General features: G+C 36.3%; 1 protein-coding gene across 1 annotated transcript in view; it reads left to right on the top strand.

Moving 5' to 3' along the window:
* LOC144452645 (centrosomal protein of 290 kDa-like) overlaps positions 1 to 19,087 on the top strand; it is a 54,083-nt gene that overhangs the window by 29,061 nt on the left and 5,935 nt on the right. The window contains exons 27-48 of the mRNA XM_078143784.1: positions 212 to 414; positions 1,395 to 1,508; positions 3,018 to 3,212; positions 3,584 to 3,772; positions 4,065 to 4,199; positions 4,738 to 4,959; positions 6,057 to 6,122; positions 6,984 to 7,091; positions 7,379 to 7,578; positions 8,536 to 8,623; positions 9,121 to 9,246; positions 9,935 to 10,072; positions 10,619 to 10,726; positions 11,070 to 11,183; positions 11,586 to 11,726; positions 12,152 to 12,294; positions 12,880 to 13,039; positions 13,718 to 13,858; positions 14,615 to 14,860; positions 15,483 to 15,650; positions 17,869 to 18,075; positions 18,778 to 18,915. Of these exons, the coding sequence (XP_077999910.1) occupies positions 212 to 414; positions 1,395 to 1,508; positions 3,018 to 3,212; positions 3,584 to 3,772; positions 4,065 to 4,199; positions 4,738 to 4,959; positions 6,057 to 6,122; positions 6,984 to 7,091; positions 7,379 to 7,578; positions 8,536 to 8,623; positions 9,121 to 9,246; positions 9,935 to 10,072; positions 10,619 to 10,726; positions 11,070 to 11,183; positions 11,586 to 11,726; positions 12,152 to 12,294; positions 12,880 to 13,039; positions 13,718 to 13,858; positions 14,615 to 14,860; positions 15,483 to 15,650; positions 17,869 to 18,075; positions 18,778 to 18,915 (3,350 nt within the window). The remainder of the gene's footprint in view (positions 1 to 211; positions 415 to 1,394; positions 1,509 to 3,017; positions 3,213 to 3,583; positions 3,773 to 4,064; positions 4,200 to 4,737; positions 4,960 to 6,056; positions 6,123 to 6,983; positions 7,092 to 7,378; positions 7,579 to 8,535; positions 8,624 to 9,120; positions 9,247 to 9,934; positions 10,073 to 10,618; positions 10,727 to 11,069; positions 11,184 to 11,585; positions 11,727 to 12,151; positions 12,295 to 12,879; positions 13,040 to 13,717; positions 13,859 to 14,614; positions 14,861 to 15,482; positions 15,651 to 17,868; positions 18,076 to 18,777; positions 18,916 to 19,087) is intronic.

Below are 19,087 nucleotides of genomic sequence, written 5' to 3'. Positions count from 1 at the left end.
GCTTGTTGCTTCATTTTGTCTAGTTACAGTACGTTTTAATAGTTTACTCCACAATAGATAAATTGCGACTTTCTACCTTAGTGCGGTTTCTTATCGTTTTCTGTGTTTCTATCAAAAAGAGCCAGTGAACGGTAATTTCAAATGGGCTGTAGAAAGTATGAACAAGTCAGACAGACAGTGAATTTATTACATTATATTACTTTATTTTCAGGTAAATTACATCACCACATCGTAGCTTTACAAGTCAGTGAAGGTACTGCAGTCAGAAAGTATGAACAAGCGAGACAGAAGGTGAAGAAACTACAAGCACAGGTTTTGAGACTTGAACAAAAATGTGACGAACGAGAGCAAGCCTTATACCATAACAAAGTAGATGCCAGAAATAAATCTAAACACTTGAAGAGAACAATACAGGTATGTTGTCGCTAAAAAATAGTCTTTATGTACATAAGGTCAAAAAAAAAAATATCTGGTTCTGGTCAGGGTAAACTTTCTAAAGTTCAACGCAAATTTTTTTTTTCCTAATTTTTTTTTTTTTTTTTTTTTGCAAATTAGTAAATACACATTTTTTGACACTTAAAATACTCTCTTCTATCATATTTATCTCTTGAAAAACTTCCTTTTTCTTCGAAGCAGTTTAGGCTTTGTATTTAAGCAGTCTTGGCATGTAGGGTAGATTTCAGCTGCTTGTTCTCCTGATATCAGGAATAAATAAGGAACGGGAAAGCAAAAGTTATCAGAAAAAAAAGGATCGACGCGAGGGTATTCAGGGCACGCGCGCACTGACCAGAACCAGATATATATATTTTTTATTTTGGCCTAATAATGTAGGCTGTCCTCGCTCCATATGTAGTAGCCGGGTCAGTTTTTTTAATATATTCTGTCTGCTATGTACTGTTTTTTCGTCGTTTTTTATGCTATGTAATGTTTGGTGTGGGAGGACCACAATGGAAATAAGTTAAAACTTTTTTGTGTTATCCTCGGCAAAGGTATTCCGTGCTATATTTGTTTGTTTGTGAAAGCTGTAGTGTTTTTTCCGTTTTTGTTATGTGGTTTCCTGAATATTTTTTGCCAAATAAAATCAAATAAAATCAATGATAATAATAATAATATGACTTTATTCCCAGATACAAAATGATACAAGTCAGTAAAGAGAGTATGATTACAAAAATAAATCGTAAAATAGTTGTCTGTCAACTAATCTAGTCCAACCCTGCCAATACATCATCGTGTCAAAGGTCGTATCTGCTATGCAGTTGTATAGGTAGATACGACCAAACTGTTGTGCCACTATAGATCCATGCCAGGAGTATTAGTAGCACCTGGATCTCTCCAGAGGACCAACACATTATAAAGACACTTTATTATTAAGACTACAATTTATTTTCCTGTAGGATCTAAGAATGCAGTTCAGTGGAGCAGTCCCCCTAAGTCAGCAAGAAAGATTCTCCAAGGCTATGATTAAATTAAAACAAGACAAAGAAAAAACAGAACAAGAACTGAAAGTAGTAAGTGTTGACAAATATATATATCATATCCTTAAATTGTCAAAAATAATTGTGACGTAAAGGATATCACTAGGTCTGTTGTTTTGTTGTAGTGAAACTTACTGTATTATACAATGCATGAGGTATTTCGAACAAAAAAGATGGAAAATATACTCTGGTCGTTCTACAAAACAACAACACACATCTGTGTCACAACAAAGCGTGTCTACGTCACTGGTTCTGCTGTGTTTGAAATATGAGTCAAAACATTCAAAATTGCCATTATTTTCCCCGATTTTTTTTTATATTACTGGCACTGGTATAATTATGTTATTCTCAAATGTTTTTCTTCATTTAGTAGTTTTAGTCTGTGTCTTAGCAAGTCGATAACTTGCTAGTATTAATGATTGCTGTGTTATCTACAGTTGCCTCTTACTATTCTTAGTTTACAGCACTTTTCAAGTTATTGTTCACCAGCTCTGTTTGATACAGTGATGCAGAAACCAATAAGAAAACAACACATGTTACACTTTATAATAGCAAGATTGTAATTTCTTGCTACATTTTGTCCAAATAAAATAAATATTTTAAGTATACTATACTACAACTAGATGCAGACATGCCGGAACCAGTGTTTTGACATCTACATTTGATGTCTGTATGGTGGCACATCAGGTCACTTCATTTAGACAAAATGTGGCAAGAAACTCTATTCATTCAATCTTGCTATCTTAAAATGTAGCATTTGCCATTACTTAAAGTTATTATGTCTGTGTGGTTGTATAAAACAGAGTCAGTTAACAGTGCTTTGAAATGGGTTGTAATCTCTCCACAATATCTCAAGAACTTAATTACACCTCGTTCTTCATTACGCACTCTTCGTTCATCGGATAAATGTCTTCTGCATACACCTAAATGGAATCTGGTTTCCTATGGTCGCCGCTCCTTCTCTTCAGCAGCTCCTGAACTTTGGAACTCTCTACCCCTGGACATTAAAACCTCTCCCAATGTAAACATTTTCAAAAGACGCTTGAAAACTCACATATTTCAGAGAGCTTTTTCATCTCCTTTCTAACTCTAAGCGCCACTGAATATTGTTTTCTTTGGAGATTTGGCGCTATATAAATTTATTAGATAGATAGATAGATAGATAGATAGATAGATAGATAGACAGACAGACAGACAGACAGACAGACAGACAGACAGACAGACAGACAGACAGACAGACAGACAGACAGACAGACAGACAGACAGATACATAGATAGATAGACAGACAGACAGACAGACAGACAGACAGACAGATAGATAGATAGACAGACAGATAGATAGACAGACAGACAGACAGACAGACAGACAGACAGACAGACAGATATATAGATAGACAGACAGACAGACAGACAGACAGATAGATAGATAGACAGATAGACAGACAGACAGACAGACAGACAGACAGACAGACAGACAGACAGACAGACAGATAGATAGATAGATATTATTTCTTTTTGACATTTTTTAAATTTCTATTTCAGGCAAAGTATGAAAGAGAGAAAGTGGAGGACAAACTAGCAGAAATAGAATTACAACATAAAGGCTTACATGAGTTAATTGAAACTATCAAAGATGGACGGGGTGCTAATAAAGTAGCTGAATGGCATAGTAAGATGCAGGAAATGAGACTACAAGAACTTAAACAAAACAGACAGGTCAACAAACTGAAAGAACACGTAAGTATTAGAATAGTAAGATGTGAGACATTTCCATAAAGATTGTAATGTACCCACTATGTACTACCAAACCAGAGTGACTATAGAGTTTAAATTTGGCAACACGTTTTTACTACCAAAACAGAGTGACTATAGTGTTTCAATTCGGCAATACAACGTTTTTACTACCAAACCAGAGTGACTATAGAGTTTCAATTTGGCAACACAACGTTTTTACTACCAAAACAGAGTGACTATAGTGTTTCAATTCGGCAACATGCAGCTGCAAATTATGGTAGCCATATGACAATTATTGGTAGTCAGGGAGACACAGGACTACCATTAATTTCGAGCCCTGTACACTATATAATATTGTTATCTTCACTACACAGGCCAAGTTCTTGGAAGGTATCAATGGCAATTACGAGAGAACTATTTCTAGCTTAGAAGAAGACAATGTAAGAATTGCCAAGGAATGTGAAGATAAACAGTTGCTATGGGAACAGAGAGAAGTAGAGTTGGAGAGACAGCTGGATGCACTAGAACGACAACAACAGGCCATGGCTAGAGCTGCTAACAGGGTAAGTTACTGTAACCCAAGATATTTTCACAACTTGAAAATTTTATGATTTTATAGTCTTCAACTACTACTCAAAGACTTACTTTTTACGAATTACAAACATGGTGCACTGTTTATGTATGAAGAGTCATTTAAGTCACAATTCATTTGCACGTTTTTGTTTTCCAGTGAAATATGCGAAAATGAGTGTATAGCAAAAGTTTCCAGGTTTATAGTATATGAAGTCAAATTTCCTTAAAAGCTCGATTACAACTTGTATTAATAATTAGGTGCGTAAATGTTATCTGTTACAGTTTGAGGAAGCCACGGGGTCTCTACCTGATCCCAGCTTACCAGTAGCCAACCAACTAGAACACGCCATCCGTATGATTAAAGAACATATCAAAACTATCCTAGATATACAAGCAGAGAATAGAGAACTCAGAAAGGTAAGTACATAAAAATTAACATGTTGGGTTATTTTGTCCAGATGTACAGGGAACAGAGCTCAGAAAGATGGGACCAGAGTGAATAAAAATAAAAAACCAGCACTGTATATCACATTAGCAGTAAATTTTAACCAACTTATCAACATCTCAGTAGTAAATACAGAACCTTTTATTATTGAAGACGTAAAAGTTTTCAAAATTTGGTTAGAAGTTCAAAAATGAAGTTCAGCAATCGCATTGACGCCAGACCATCTCTCTTCTCCCCCCCCCCCCCCCCAACAAACAAGCAATCATGTATTGACCTTGTGTGACATTGTGGTTCATCACTAACAAAATGAGGAATGGGATGGCTTTTGATGATGTATCCTTCATGAAACTTGTCATCCAATGTCATGTTTTTAATAAACTTTCAAAAAATTGACATAATTGACCCAGCAATGCAGATACAGTAAAATATTGGTGTAGATAGCATTTTTTTAAAAATAACATAATCACTACAGTTGTGATACAACACCATTGGCGCTATTTTTAATTACAGAAAGCTAAGGATTTGGAAGCTCAGTTGAAAACAACAGAGGAGAATCTGTTAGCCAGAGATAAAGTGATCAATGAATTACGACTAAGATTACCAGCTACACGGGATAGAGATGAGTACTTCAAAGACAAGACATCACAGGGAATACGATACAAAGATGTTGAAGAAAACTATGAACATAAACAAGCTATGAAGATTGCACAGTCTCAACTCTCAGGCCTACAGGTAAGATTACTGCCCATTTCATATTAGTGTTCACTCGATCAGTTTGATACAACCAATGGCATGGAACCATAAAATTTATCCTTGTATTTTAATATGTACTTGTATAAATTTTTACCCAAATAAAATCATATCATATCATAACCACAGAAACCAGAAAAAAACCTGATACAACCATGCAGAAACTAATAAGAAACTACACATTCTGCACTTCAAGATAGCAAGTTTGTAATTTCTTGTTATTTTTTGTCTGAATGAAATAAACCATTGAAATGTACTACAACTAGATGCTGACACATGTGCGCCAATGTTTTGATGTCAGCATGGTTGCACGTTAGTTCATTTCATTTTGACAAAATGCTGTATTCATTCAATCTTGCTATCTTAAAGTGTAGCATGTGTAGTTTGTTATTGGTTTCTGTCAGGTTGTATCAAACTGCCAGTGAGCTGTAACATGACGCTGGCTATCAAAAGGAGATTTGATATCTGCATTTGATGTCTGCACGCTAGTTCATGGCATGTAGACAAAATGTTGCAAGAAAAGTGTATTCATTATGGGCAGTATTTCTCTTTATGATCTAAGATAACAGTCTCACCTATCAGAGTACAGTTAGATTATTTCTCTTTGATGAAAACTGAAACTCATATTGTTAACATTTCTGAAAACCTAATGTAAGTTGTCCGGGTTGTCGGTGGCCAAGTGGTTAAACCACTTGCCTCTTACCACTGCGGTCGGGGTTCAAACCCCATTCAGGGTTTGATTAAATTTACCACGCTGTAAGTAAGAAGAGTGTCATTCAGTTTGACTCTACCGAACAACACAGGTTTTCCCCGGGTACTCCGGTTTCCTCCTGCATTAACATTGAACCCATGAGGTATGGCCCTCACTGGACTTCTTGGGAGACAAGTGTTTATATGCTTAAAGAACTATCCAGTATAAATAAAGATCATAATTATTAATTATTATTAAGTTTCTATTTATGTGGACTTCAGTAGTGTGAGTCTTCATTATAGATGGGTAAAAAAAGCATTTGATATGTTGCTGATTCAGGATTTGTAGTACGTAATTAATGTTTGGTAAAATACATTTATTTTAATAGGAGAGACTTCACGCCAAGGAGGAAGGTTTACAGAAATATATCCATCTCTTGGAACAAGCTAGACAGGTAAGTTGTAAAATCATATAGTCTAACGTGACACTAATTTTTATCTACATATTTATAGAAATAATTTAGTATTGTATTCATATTGATCTGTGCCTGTAGCCTACCTGTAGACACTACTACATCCTAACTGACATATATAACTGTGGAGCCTTCAGTTCACTAAGGTAGACACAAACTAAAACTATTGTCACAACATGTTGATACAACAGTGATAAGTTACTGAATGGATGTTGGTTTAATTATAGTCTCAGGAGGGAGTTCAAGTTCCGTAAACTTGCAGTGAACTGTTTTGGGACTTCCAATGTTTACACTATCTTGATCACAGGGTGATTAGAATCACACAACAGAGGAACCGCTATCACCTACTTGTGTAATCTACCACATTGAAGAACAATAGATTTAGTTTGCGTCTATCTTAGAAAACAGAAGGCTCGGTTACAAGTGTCGTAAAAGTTTTTACGGGCAAGTACCGGGGGTCTATGTACATCAGGTTGGCCTATGTACATCAGATTGTATTCAAATATATGTGAATGTTTTACACAAGTTATGTGTGGTTAGGTGTGACTTAATACTGTTCGTGGATGAGAAAGGATGAGCGAAAATTCAAAAAATCAAAATGTCATTCAGGATGATGGAAATTAGTCCTTCAAGTCTATATTTAGATTATTTTTGCCATGAGTATTAAATTATTCATATATAGCATTTACAGATATATGTGTGTACAGTCTGTTTGTGACCATGCTGTCAATGGGAAAGAATTATGTCAGGGAGTCATTTACGGACTAGTGATTATTTACAGATGTCATGATATTATCCAAAGAAGGGATTGGTCAAACTTATTGTGTTGAATTCTCTCCTCAGGAAATGACTGAAGAAAGAAAGAACCACAATGAAGAAATGAGAGTTATGCAGAGAAAACTAGAAGAACAGACAAACAGAGCATTTATGGACTTCAAACAGAGAGCTACGGTTAGTAAAAAAACCAGACAAATGTATGTCCAGATAGTTGCCATTATTTATGGAGATTTGATTTGTTTGTACACTGTATCGTGTACATTCATCAGTATGTCCAACAAGGTTTACTTTTGTCATGGATACAATCAAAAAATGTTTCCTTGTTTTGGAATAATATCTTGCAGAAGTTCTGAACTCGGAGCATAAATAATTTACTTATAGTATATTTTGGCTGAATCACTTCAGTCTAATTCTTGGATGACAGTGATATCAAATAAACTTGTTTGCTATTTCATTTACAGGAACTTGTCAATAAGCCGTCACCTAATGTCATCACAAATAAACAGTTAGCAGAATTGAATGAGTTGAAAGATATGGTTGCTGAACAGGACAACGCCCTCTCTGCCATGACTCTGAAATTGAAGGCATCCAATACTGAGATAGCCAAGTGGAGAGAAGTGTTGGACAGGAGAAGTAAAGAACATGATAATGAAAAACGAAAGTAGGTGTTGAAAATAGAACTCTGGTGATTGAGGCTTCGGTTTACTAAGATAAACAAAAACTAAATGTACTGTTGTTTGTTGTGGTTGATTACGACAAGTGGATGATAACGGTTCGTAAAAGTGACAGTTTGTGAGCTAGATGCAGGGAGGAGTGAAATGTTCAGGCTTATGGAAAATATTATGTATAAACTAAAATTAAATAAATTTTCAACTAATCACCCTGTGATCAAGATAGTGTAAACATTGGAAGTCCTAAAACAGTACACTGCAAGTTTATGGAATTTGCTTTCAGAGAGCTACACTACTGAGACTATAATTGAACTAATGTCCATTCAATAGCTTATTACTGTCGTATCAACATGTTGTGACAATAGTTTTAGTGTGTGTCTCTACCATAGTCAACTGAGACCTTGAGTACCAGAGTAATATAACGAGAAGTTTGAGTTCTTCTGAAAACAAAAGTGATAGGAGGATTGCATACCTTGTGTCATGAAATAACAGAAACACATGACACGTGAGTGCCATTGTGGCATACTTCGGGTATTTACACGAGCATAGCGAGTGAAAGAGTAGCAGGAAACATTGCAGACAGAGTGCAAATGCCCCTATGTACCCACACTGGAACTCATACGGCATGGGGTTCTGTTATTATTACATGTGTTTGTACAAAACAACAAATTTCCATAAAAATGACACTATACAATCACACGCTTTCATCTAGAATGAATGATCATGTCCTCATTTGCATATCATTTGCATACACGTATGCAATAATGTTTTCAGTATTGCACTGCAGTGAAAATACCACTAGCATGCATACGCAACGGTGCAATCACTGGTATATATGTAATAACAGAACCACTTGACACGTGAGTGCAAGTGTGGCATACCAGCCCCCTCCCCTCACCCCTCCAACACACAACATCCTCATAATATGCATCTCATTACATTGACAGGTTGGGAGAGGAACAAAAAGCTATCATCAAGAAAATGAACGGAGAAATTGAAAAACGGCAACATACTGTGAAAGATAAAGAACAGGAGGTAATGTCAATGTTTATCCTGTATACAGTTAGATATTATTAACCAATATTAGATTTTGTTGAGCCAAGGAAAGTATTAGGGACCTAAGGTTCCTTGTCACTACGAGTCACTAGACAAGTAGTGAGAAATCCCTTAGGTCATGAGTATATTCCGGCTGAATGAAGGCAAATATTGGAGAATAACATAATTATACCAGCGCCCGTAATATCAAAGAAAAATCGGGGAAAGTAATGGTAATTTTGAATGTTTAGCTTGACACATTTCGAACCCAGCAGAACTAATGATATAGACATGTGTTGTCATGACATAGACGTGCGTTGCTGTGACGTAGAATGACCAGGGTATAAATTCCATATTTTTAGTTCAACTTTGTGTGTGCATGGTGTAATAGAGTTTGTTTGTTGAACCAAGGAAACTATGAATAACCTAAGGGGCCTTGTCACTACAAGTCAATAGATTAGTAGTCGTAAAATCATACTTTGTGATTTTCTTTTCAGATTAGTCAGCTAGAAAGAGAACTAGAGAGTCAAAAAGAAGCCAATGCTAGGGCTCCTACGACCACTATGAAGAATCTAGTAGAAAGATTGAAGAACCAATTATCACTGAAAGAAAAACAACACAAGGTAAGGTAACCCTGTCAAAGTAACTAAAAAAGAAAAGTCCAGTCAGACTTATTTCTACTTTCAGAACACTTGTATTGATTACTGCTATCAACTTAAAGGAAAAGTCCAGTCAGACTTATTTCTGCCTTTAATACACTTGTATTGATTACTGCTATCAACTTAAAGGAAAAGTCCAGTCAGACTTATTTCTGCCTTTAGTACACTTGTATTGATTACTGCTATCAACTTAAAGGAAAAGTCCAGTCAGACTTATTTCTGCCTTTAATACACTTGTATTGATTACTGCTATCAACTTAAAGGAAAAGTCCAGTCAGACTTATTTCTGCCTTTAGTACACTTGTATTGATTACTGCTATCAACTTAAAGGAAAAGTCCAGTCAGACTTATTTCTGCCTTTAGTACACTTGTATTGATTACTGCTATCAATTTACTATGATTTTGGGTGATAAAATGTTTTCATTAGAAGCCTGTTTTTACTGTACTATGAAAGAATAGCAATGCTTATCAGTGTTCAATGTGATTGGGTAAAGGATCCTGCAGTGTTTGTTGTGTCTCTGTTATTGTTAGTCTAGAGTTGAAATATGTCTAGCTCTGTGTCCAAAACATAATGTCCCATGAGTGAAACACCACCAAGCCTACATCATTTTAACTATATGACTTGACTAACAATTTCATATACTTGTTCCAGTCTTTAAGTCAAGCATTGATGCAGCTAAGAGCTGATATGATGAATACTGCACAGGAAAATGTCAAAGCACATGCTGAGGAAGCAGCTGTACAAAATAATATACAGAAGATAGTAGATAAAGAAACACGACAGCTACAGGTAAGACTGGTTTGAATTACCGTTATCATCATTTCTCTGCTGTAGTGTGATTTACCATGTGTTTTTCTTCAATCCAAGCACATTCTTTGGCAATTGCAGCAATCTGAACAACTTGCAACATGCCCTCAAAATTCCCAAGTAAATGCTGTGTGTATTTTAGATATGATGGATGTTTACATCCTCATCTTCTACAATATGGGACTACATACATGTAAAGGCCATACCTTCTATCAGGTTCTTCTTCACCCGGAATTCAGAGGATGTGCTGTAGGAACCTGAGCTGGTGGGCTCTTAATACAGTTATCTACCGGTAGAGGCATAGTGTCAGTCTTGGAATATATGCTGGCATTTGAGACTTTCAACGTTTATGTTTAGAATATCACCCTTATGTACAGACCTGGCTAATCACACCCAGCCAGCCAGTACACGATGGATGTGAACACAGAATACAGTGGTACAGGTTGTAGGAGCTAATCGATGACTTTATCAACCAACAACTTTGTCAATACAAACACTACCATAAATATGTTTTTGTTTCTCTTAAAGGATGAAGTAGAGGAACTGAAAACTAAACTTGACAGAACCAGGAAAGAAATGAGACGACATAAAGCCAGGGAAGAGAGTCAAGGGTCAGAGTTCACTGATCTTAGAGAAGTATGAATTTATATCTGTTAATATGTTGATATTAATGTTTTTTTTTCATTTGAATCATTTGAAAATATTTCTTTCCCAAATTTTAGTAATCTGTTTTTACTCAGAAATAAAAATGCTTTGTATAATACCATATGAATAATACCATATGATGTCATCATATTTTGTATAATACCCTGTGATGTCATATTTTGTATAATTACTGTGATGTCATCATATTTTGTATAATTATCGTGATGTCATCATATTTTGTATAATACCCTATGATGTCATCATATTTTGTATAATGCCCTGTGATGTCATCATATTTTGTATAATACCCTAATGTATGATGTCATTGTTTCAGGACCTAGACAAAAAAGAAGGCATTGTGGAAAGACTGAAGTTGGACAAAAAGAAGATGGAGAAAGAAATGGAAGATTTAGTTAAGACAAATGATAGACTGGTAGCTAAAAACCAGGTAGGTTATTTTGTGTGTGTGTGTGTGTGTGTGTGTGTGTGTGTGTTTGGTGATGATGGATTGATGTACATTGTATGTGGGGTTGTATGTTCATTGGCATGGATACTGTCTGTGTGTTTGCTTCTGTACACCCCACATGTCTGTGTTAGGGTTTGGGTTTAGGTCTTTCAGTTATGCCATGTGTCTGTTTGTGAGTGTCCTAAATGTCTGTCTGTGTGTGTCCTAAATGTCTGTCCGTGTCCTAAATGTCTGTCCGTGTCCTAAATGTCTGTCCGTGTCCTAAATGTCTGTCTGTGTACACCTGTCATGTCTCTGTGTGCATCATTATTGTGTGACTAATAAGTATATTAGATTGTTTCTATACCAACATTTCAAATAATCCTATTTATATTTCATTTCCAGAAAGCAATGGATGCTGATGCCAAACAATTGGAAAACGAAGAACTGAGCAGGAAAGTGAAAATATTGGAAAATAGACTGAAGGATGAAAAACAGAAAAGACCTGGTACCGGAACATTATCACAGACTACCAAGAAGGAAGAGGTAAATATGCACTGTGTCAACAAAAGATTCAGTAATTTATTTAAAGTGGTCATATGAGTGGGTATTTAGTTTTTATTTATAAAACGGTTTTATGGCGTTCTACTTGAAAAATTAATGTCAAACAACATATTCCAAGTCATTGCTTGTAACTCAGTACATTGCAAATGATTAATAGATGTGTAAAATGTTTGTTATTGTATGTACAATAACAAACCTTCTTAAACAATTTTTAGCTTTTTGCATTGTATTGAGGTACGAACACAGACTTAGGCAATGCTGCTTCACATTGATTTTCAAGTAGACATGTATATTGTACCTTCTTACCACTCATAACAAAAAACCTGGTAAGGAATCGTACCTGAAGCACTATGTCAAGTTGTCCACAGTTTTATAATGATCTTTCTCTGATTGTTAATTTTAACTAGTCTGCTGTTGAAGTGGCTAAATGGGAAGAGAGTAAGAAATGGGAGAAGAAAGTAGAAAGTTTGAAAACAAGACTAAAAGACAGAGATAAAGAAAATGAACGTCTACAGAAACAAAACCAGATGATGAAAGATGCATTGGGAAGGTGAGTAGATTAATAGATGGATGGATGGATGGATGGATGGATGGATGGAGGGGTGGATGGGTGGATGAAAGATGCATTGGGAAGGTGAGTAGATTAATAGATGGATGGATGGATAGATGGATGGATGGATGGATGGATGGATGGATGGATGGAGGGGTGGATGGATGGATGAAAGATGCATTGGGAAGGTGAGTAGATTAATAGATGGATGGATGGATGGAGGGGTGGATGGATGAAAGATGCATTGGGAAGGCGTGTAGATGGATGGATGGAGGGGTGGATGGATGAAAGATCCATTGGAAATGTGAGTAGATTAATGGATAGATGGCTTGGTGGGTGGGTGGGTGCGTGCATGTGTGGAATGGTGGGTGGATGGATGGCTTGAATGCATGGATTGATGGATGGATGGATACACATTATGTATGTATGTCTGGCTGGCTGTTTGTACTTGTAAGTTGGTTTGTGTGTCTGGTTTGAAGGGTAGGTCCCGGTATAATATGTGTCCATGCATGAAAGTTTAGAAGGTTTCTGTGAGTACTGTAATGTGAATACTAACTGTGATATGTATAATTACTGTTCTTTCAGAGCTGACAGGGATAAGATATCACTTCAGAGCAAACTAAAGAAGACAAGTGGAGAACCACTACTGATGAAGAGTACGGAAATGAAGACGTCGTCAGGACGACCATCAACAGACTCTACTGTACAGGAATTAAGACGACAGATTTATGAATTAGAGGAAGAGGTAACAAAACCATTCATTTATAATCAAACTTATTTTTAGGCTGGCCATATTTTATTTTATGTTTCTTGTTACTTTTTCATGGCAACTATGGGTCATTCAGTTGATTTAAAAAAAAATAAAAGTAAAAAAAATCTTCTTCATGTTTCTCTGCCTCTCCTTTTCCTTCTCTCTATCTTCTTTTTATTGGATTCCTGGTAACAAACCCTTTCCCAGCTTCTCTACACAATTGGCATGTTCTCAGCCCCCATACTTGAATAACTTCTGTCATGAAAGGAATGCTCTGTTCATGTAATAGCTTCCATTTGTTCACGGTCTGATGTCTGCAGCTGTACCATAGAGTAACTGTCAGGGGTGAACAAATCATTTTGTGAACTGGTGGTCCCCGGACCAGTGCCTTAAAACATCCAATGGTCCTGCTAACAGAACTAGTGGTCCCAAGTCCCACTAATTTGAAACATTAAATCTTACCTATGAATCTGTATATTCAGATGACTTTTTAACATAGTTATTAACAGTAAGGTCCAACGGACCAGACAAGGTAAAATTTGTGTGGTCTGCCCAAAAAAATTGTTAGTCCTTGACCCAGGACCAGTGGATTTGTTTACCCCTGAACTGTCCATACATTATGAGGAAACTACTATTTTTACCTACTTACATGTTTTTATGATTTCATAACAGAATGGTACATTAAGAAGACGACTGACTCTTGACAAAGATGCTGCATATGAAGATGTACAAGCTAGAAATAAATTCCTGTCAGGTAAACTAGAGACGCTGGAAAGACAGTTTGCTAGGAGAGCTGCTAGTAGTGGTAAAGAGGTAAGGTTACCATGGTGATACATTTGGTCAACTTGAGTAGTATTACTTGTCAATTCTTGAAGTTCATATCAAGTTTATAGAAAGTACTCCATTTTGAAAACATTAACACCTCCCTCCCCGAAAAAAGCCCATTTTAGCACAAGGTTCAGTACAGTCCATTACATTGTTACATAATGTACCAGAGATAACTTGCACCAGTATGCGTGCATACTAGTGGTATTTGCTATGTACTGCAATACAGAAATCATTACATAACTGTATGCAAATGAGTACACAATCATACATTGTACACAGAATCATGTGATCATAGAATTCTGCTGATTTGGATAAGCATATGTAATAATAACAGAACCCTCTGCCGCATGAGTGCCAGTGTAGGTACTCAGGAGTAATTTACACTTGTGCTTGCTGTGTTTTCTACTGCACTTGCTTTTGCGATGCTTATGAAAGTACAGCCGCAGAGAACATTGCAAGCACTCATGCAAGTACCCCGAGTACACAACACTTGCTCTCATGCGCCACGGTGTTCTGTGATAGTATTTCATAGTTTACCCAAATTCTGATGTTGGTCAAAAGCTGATAGCCAAGAATCAGGGCCTACCCACAGGGAACAGCAAGCTTGTAATTTATTGATATCATTTCGATGCTTGCTTTTCCCTGTAGCCTACCCTGCCATGATAGTACAAACATGAATATGGCATTCTAAGAAAACTGTGAATTTCATCTTTATTTTGATTACTTTGTACTTATTTTCAGTTGAGTGGAAGTGCAGGATATGATGAATTCAAAGAAAGGGAGCAAGATTTACAGAGAGAGATCCTGACACTGAACGAAGAGAACATTGAATTAAAATTTGACTCGGAACAAAATAAACGAGATATCCCAAGACTTAAAGACAGAATTGAAGACCTCCAGAAATATGTAGAAGTCTTGAAATCAGATTTAGATAAAGAACGAGACAAAAATAGAAGTTTGTCATCAAGTTCTGGTAATCTTAGAAAGGTAAGAAATAAAACTTTTAATTTCTTCCAGTTCTGGTAATCCTAGAAATGTAAGGTTATTTTGTTTTTTATTGACAGTAGAGTTTGGATACATTCAATCCTGTTGTAACTAGACCAAAAATCTATTCTTTATTTCTCATCAACTTTTTCACGTACATCACAATATGACAGGATCTCAAGTTGTGCGAGTAGAAGTGTGGCTTACTCAGGGTATTTGTTTACAGTGTTCTCTGCAGTGTTACGTTCATGAGAATGGTGAATAAAATTGCAGAAAAAATTAGCACTACCATAAATACACCAGAGTACCCAGCCATAGTGTTGAACGAGGAGGACTTTATGGTATGTTTGATATAAGAAGAGTACCAAAAAACAAAATATAACTCACTTGGTCATTCTTGCCCCATTGTAATGTACTCTTAATTTGACAAATGCCAAGAATCAGGACTACCCACAGGGAACAACAAGCATGTAATTAATTGATCAATCTATCGATATCATGCTTGCTGTGCCCTGTGGCCTACCCTGCCATGATAGTACATACATGAATGTAGCATTCTAACAAAACTGGGTACTGTATACATTAAACAATTTATGTTTATTATCTATGTGTTATGTTTGTCTAGTCCTTTGGGTCCAGTGGTAAAAGTGTTCCTGAACTAGAAAGAACAATTGGTTTGATGAAGAAGGTTGTAGAGAGAGTTCAAGTTGAGAATGAAGAACTGAAGAGAGCTCCTGGTGTGGTTTATCAAACTAAAGTTAAGGAATTAGAAGACGATAACAGATTATTGAAGGTAAGAGGTCAAAATTTAGACTAACATATTGACCTTTTCAAAAGACAGCGCCCTCTAGTAAATAACGGGATAAATAGGTCAAATTTAGTCATACAAATAGAGATTTTCAAAGGACAGCGCCCTCTAGTAAATAACTAGGGATAAGAGACCATATGTAGTCTCACAAATAGATCTTATCAAAGGACAGCGCCCTCTAACAGTTAACTAGGGGTTAAAATTCTCAGACCATATGTAGTCTCACAAATAGATCTTATCAAAGGACAGCGCCCTCTAACAGATAACTAGGGGTTAAAATTCTCAGACCATATGTAGTCTCACAAATAGATCTTATCAAAGGACAGCGCCCTCTAACAGTTAACTAGGGGTTAAAAATCTCGGACCATATGTAGTCTCACAAATAGATCTTATCAAATGACAGCGCCCTCTAACAGATAACTAGGGGTTAAAATTCTCAGACCATATGTAGTCTCACAAATAGATCTTATCAAATGACAGCGCCCTCTAACAGAACTAGGGGTTAAAATTCTCAGACCATATGTAGTCTCACAAATAGATTTTATCAAATGACAGCGCCCTCTAACATAACTAGGGGTTAAAATTCTCGGACCATATGTAGTCTAACAAATAGATCTTATCAAAGTACAGCGCCCTCTAACAGTTAACCAGGGGTTATAATTCTCAGACCATATATAGTCTCACAAATAGATCTTATCAAAGGACAGCGCCCTCTAACAGATAACTAGGGGTTAAAATTGTCGGACCATATGTAGTCTAACAAATAGATCTTATCAAATGACAGCGCCCTCTAACAGATAACTAGGGGTTAAAATTGTCAGACCATATGTAGTCTCACAAATAGATCTTATCAAATTACAGCGCCCTCTAACAGAACTAGGGGTTAAAATTCTCAGACCATATGTAGTCTCACAAATAGATTTTATCAAATGACAGCGCCCTCTAACAGATAACTAGGGGTTAAAATTGTCAGACCATATGTAGTCTCACAAATAGATATTACAAAAGGACAGCGCCCTCTAACAGTTAACAAGGGGTTAAAATTCTCGGACCATATGTAGTCTCACAAATAGATATTATCAAAGTACAGCGCCCTCTAACAGAACTAGGGGTTAAAATTCTCAGACCATGTGCAGTCTCACAAATAGATATTATCAAAGTACAGCGCCCTCTAACAGTTAACAAGGGGTTAAAATTCTGAGACCATATGTAGTCTCACAAATAGATCTTATCAAATGACAGCGCCCTCTAACAGAACTAGGGGTTAAAATTCTCAGACCATGTGCAGTCTCACAAATAGATATTATCAAAGTACAGCGCCCTCTAACAGTTAACAAGGGGTTAAAATTCTGAGACCATATGTAGTCTCACAAATAGATCTTATCAAAGGACAGCGCCCTCTACCAGATAACTAGGGGTTAAAATTCTGAGACCACGAGTTCTCATAAATAGATCTTATCAAAGGACAGCGCCCTCTAACAGATAACTAAGGGTTAAAATTTTGAGACCATATGTAGTCTCACAAATAGATCCCACAAAAGACACCGCCCTCTACCAGATATCTAGGGGTTAAAATTCTGAGACCATGAGTTCTCATAGATCTTATCAAATGACAGCGCCCTCTAACAGATAACTAGGGGTTAAAATTCTTAGACCATATGTAGTCTCATAGATAGATCTTATCAAATGACAGCGCCCTCTAACAGATAACTAGGGGTTAAAATTCTGAGACCATGAGTTCTCATAGATAGATCTTATCAAATGACAGCGCCCTCTAACAGTTAACTAGGAGTTAAAATTCTCAGACCATATGTAGTCTCAAATAGATCTTATCAAATGACAGCGCCCTCTAACAGTTAACTAGGGGTTAAAATTCTTAGACCATATGTAGTCTCACAAATAGATCTTATCGAAGAGCACCCTTAAATAAATGTTGGTTGAAAGACAGAAATTATTCTTGTAAATAGACACTTACAAATGACAGCAACCTCCTGTAGATGCCCCCCTACACACACTGACAGACATGCAGATGCATGCACATACATACACACATACACACATTCTGTTCTGGATTCTAAGTGAGTGACTATATTTTGGAAAAAATTGACAATGTTATCTATCTCTATCTGATATTAAATTTTCTCCAATTTTTCAGTACATGTAAAAAGACAAGATTTAACACTTTATTCTATTTACCTTTCAGGAACAACTTGACAAGATACGTCTACAGTATGGAGGTCAACTATCCATGAGATATGAAAGTAAAGAACTAGGTACAGCCAGGATCATTAGTGAAAATGACAGACTTAGAAGAGAGTTGAGGAAGGAGAACGACACAATTGAAAAAATAAAAGTGGAGAAAGCACAAGTAGAAGTTGAAAAAAATAAACTTATGAAAGACCTCGATGAGGTAAGGAACCGTGTTGATTGTTCAGATAATAAAATAGTCCAGATAAACAAATAGATTACATACAATAAAACAGTTTAGTGTACAAAGTTTTAGGTGACAGAACAGTTCAGACAAACCAGACTTATTAAATGGTTCAGATAACCAAACTCTTCTGATAACCAAACTCTTCTGATAGCCAAACCGTTCAGTTGACCAAATCATTCAGACAACTATCAAGTAAATTAGAACACAAAATTTTGAAGTTTCACACACTTGATTGTCTGCTGTTGTAATTGGTTATAGAAATTAAAGTTCCCATTATGAATTTGTACTTTGTATTTTCATATTCATCACCTCTCCTGAACATATGAGACTGGTAATCCCGCCTTCAGTTTACCAAGTTAAACACGAACTAAATCTATTGTTCTTCAATGTGGTAGATTACACAAGTGGGTGATAGCGGTTCCTCTGTTGTACAATTCTAATCACCCTGTCATCAAGATTCTGTAAACATTGGAAGTCTTAAAACAGCACTGCAACTCTAAAATAAACTAGTTTTCACAGACACCTCCCTACTGAGACTATAATTAAACCAACGTCCATTCAATTGCTTATCACTGTTGTATGAACATGTTGCAACAATAGTTTTAGTTTGTGACTATCTTAGAAAACTGAAGGCTCAATTACCATGGTAATAAAATTGTACATTACTTGTCTCTCCAGATAAGAGAGAAATTAGAGATAGAAGCAGCCCGTGGTCCACGACTAGAAAGTGCCGACAGTAAAAGTTGGAAATCTATCGTAGTTACCAGAATGTACGAAGAAAAGATGAGGCATATGGAACAAGATTTAGACAAGAAGGTAATATTGTTGTGATTATCATTACAGATTAATAGGCCATTGCAGACTGCAAACAGGAAATTGAGATTACAGCACCCTCTCTCAAATTGGGGGTACCATCACCTCATAGTACCATTTATTAAGAGCTTTGTCCCTTGGTATTCTGTTGAAGTGTAAATCTGGGATGTTTTTC

This window comes from Glandiceps talaboti, chromosome 23, assembly GCF_964340395.1.
Source record: "Glandiceps talaboti chromosome 23, keGlaTala1.1, whole genome shotgun sequence".
Classification (NCBI taxonomy): Eukaryota; Metazoa; Hemichordata; class Enteropneusta; family Spengelidae; genus Glandiceps; species Glandiceps talaboti.
Note: the sequence above shows the minus strand (reverse complement) of the source record. Positions and strands in the feature narration are given on the sequence as shown.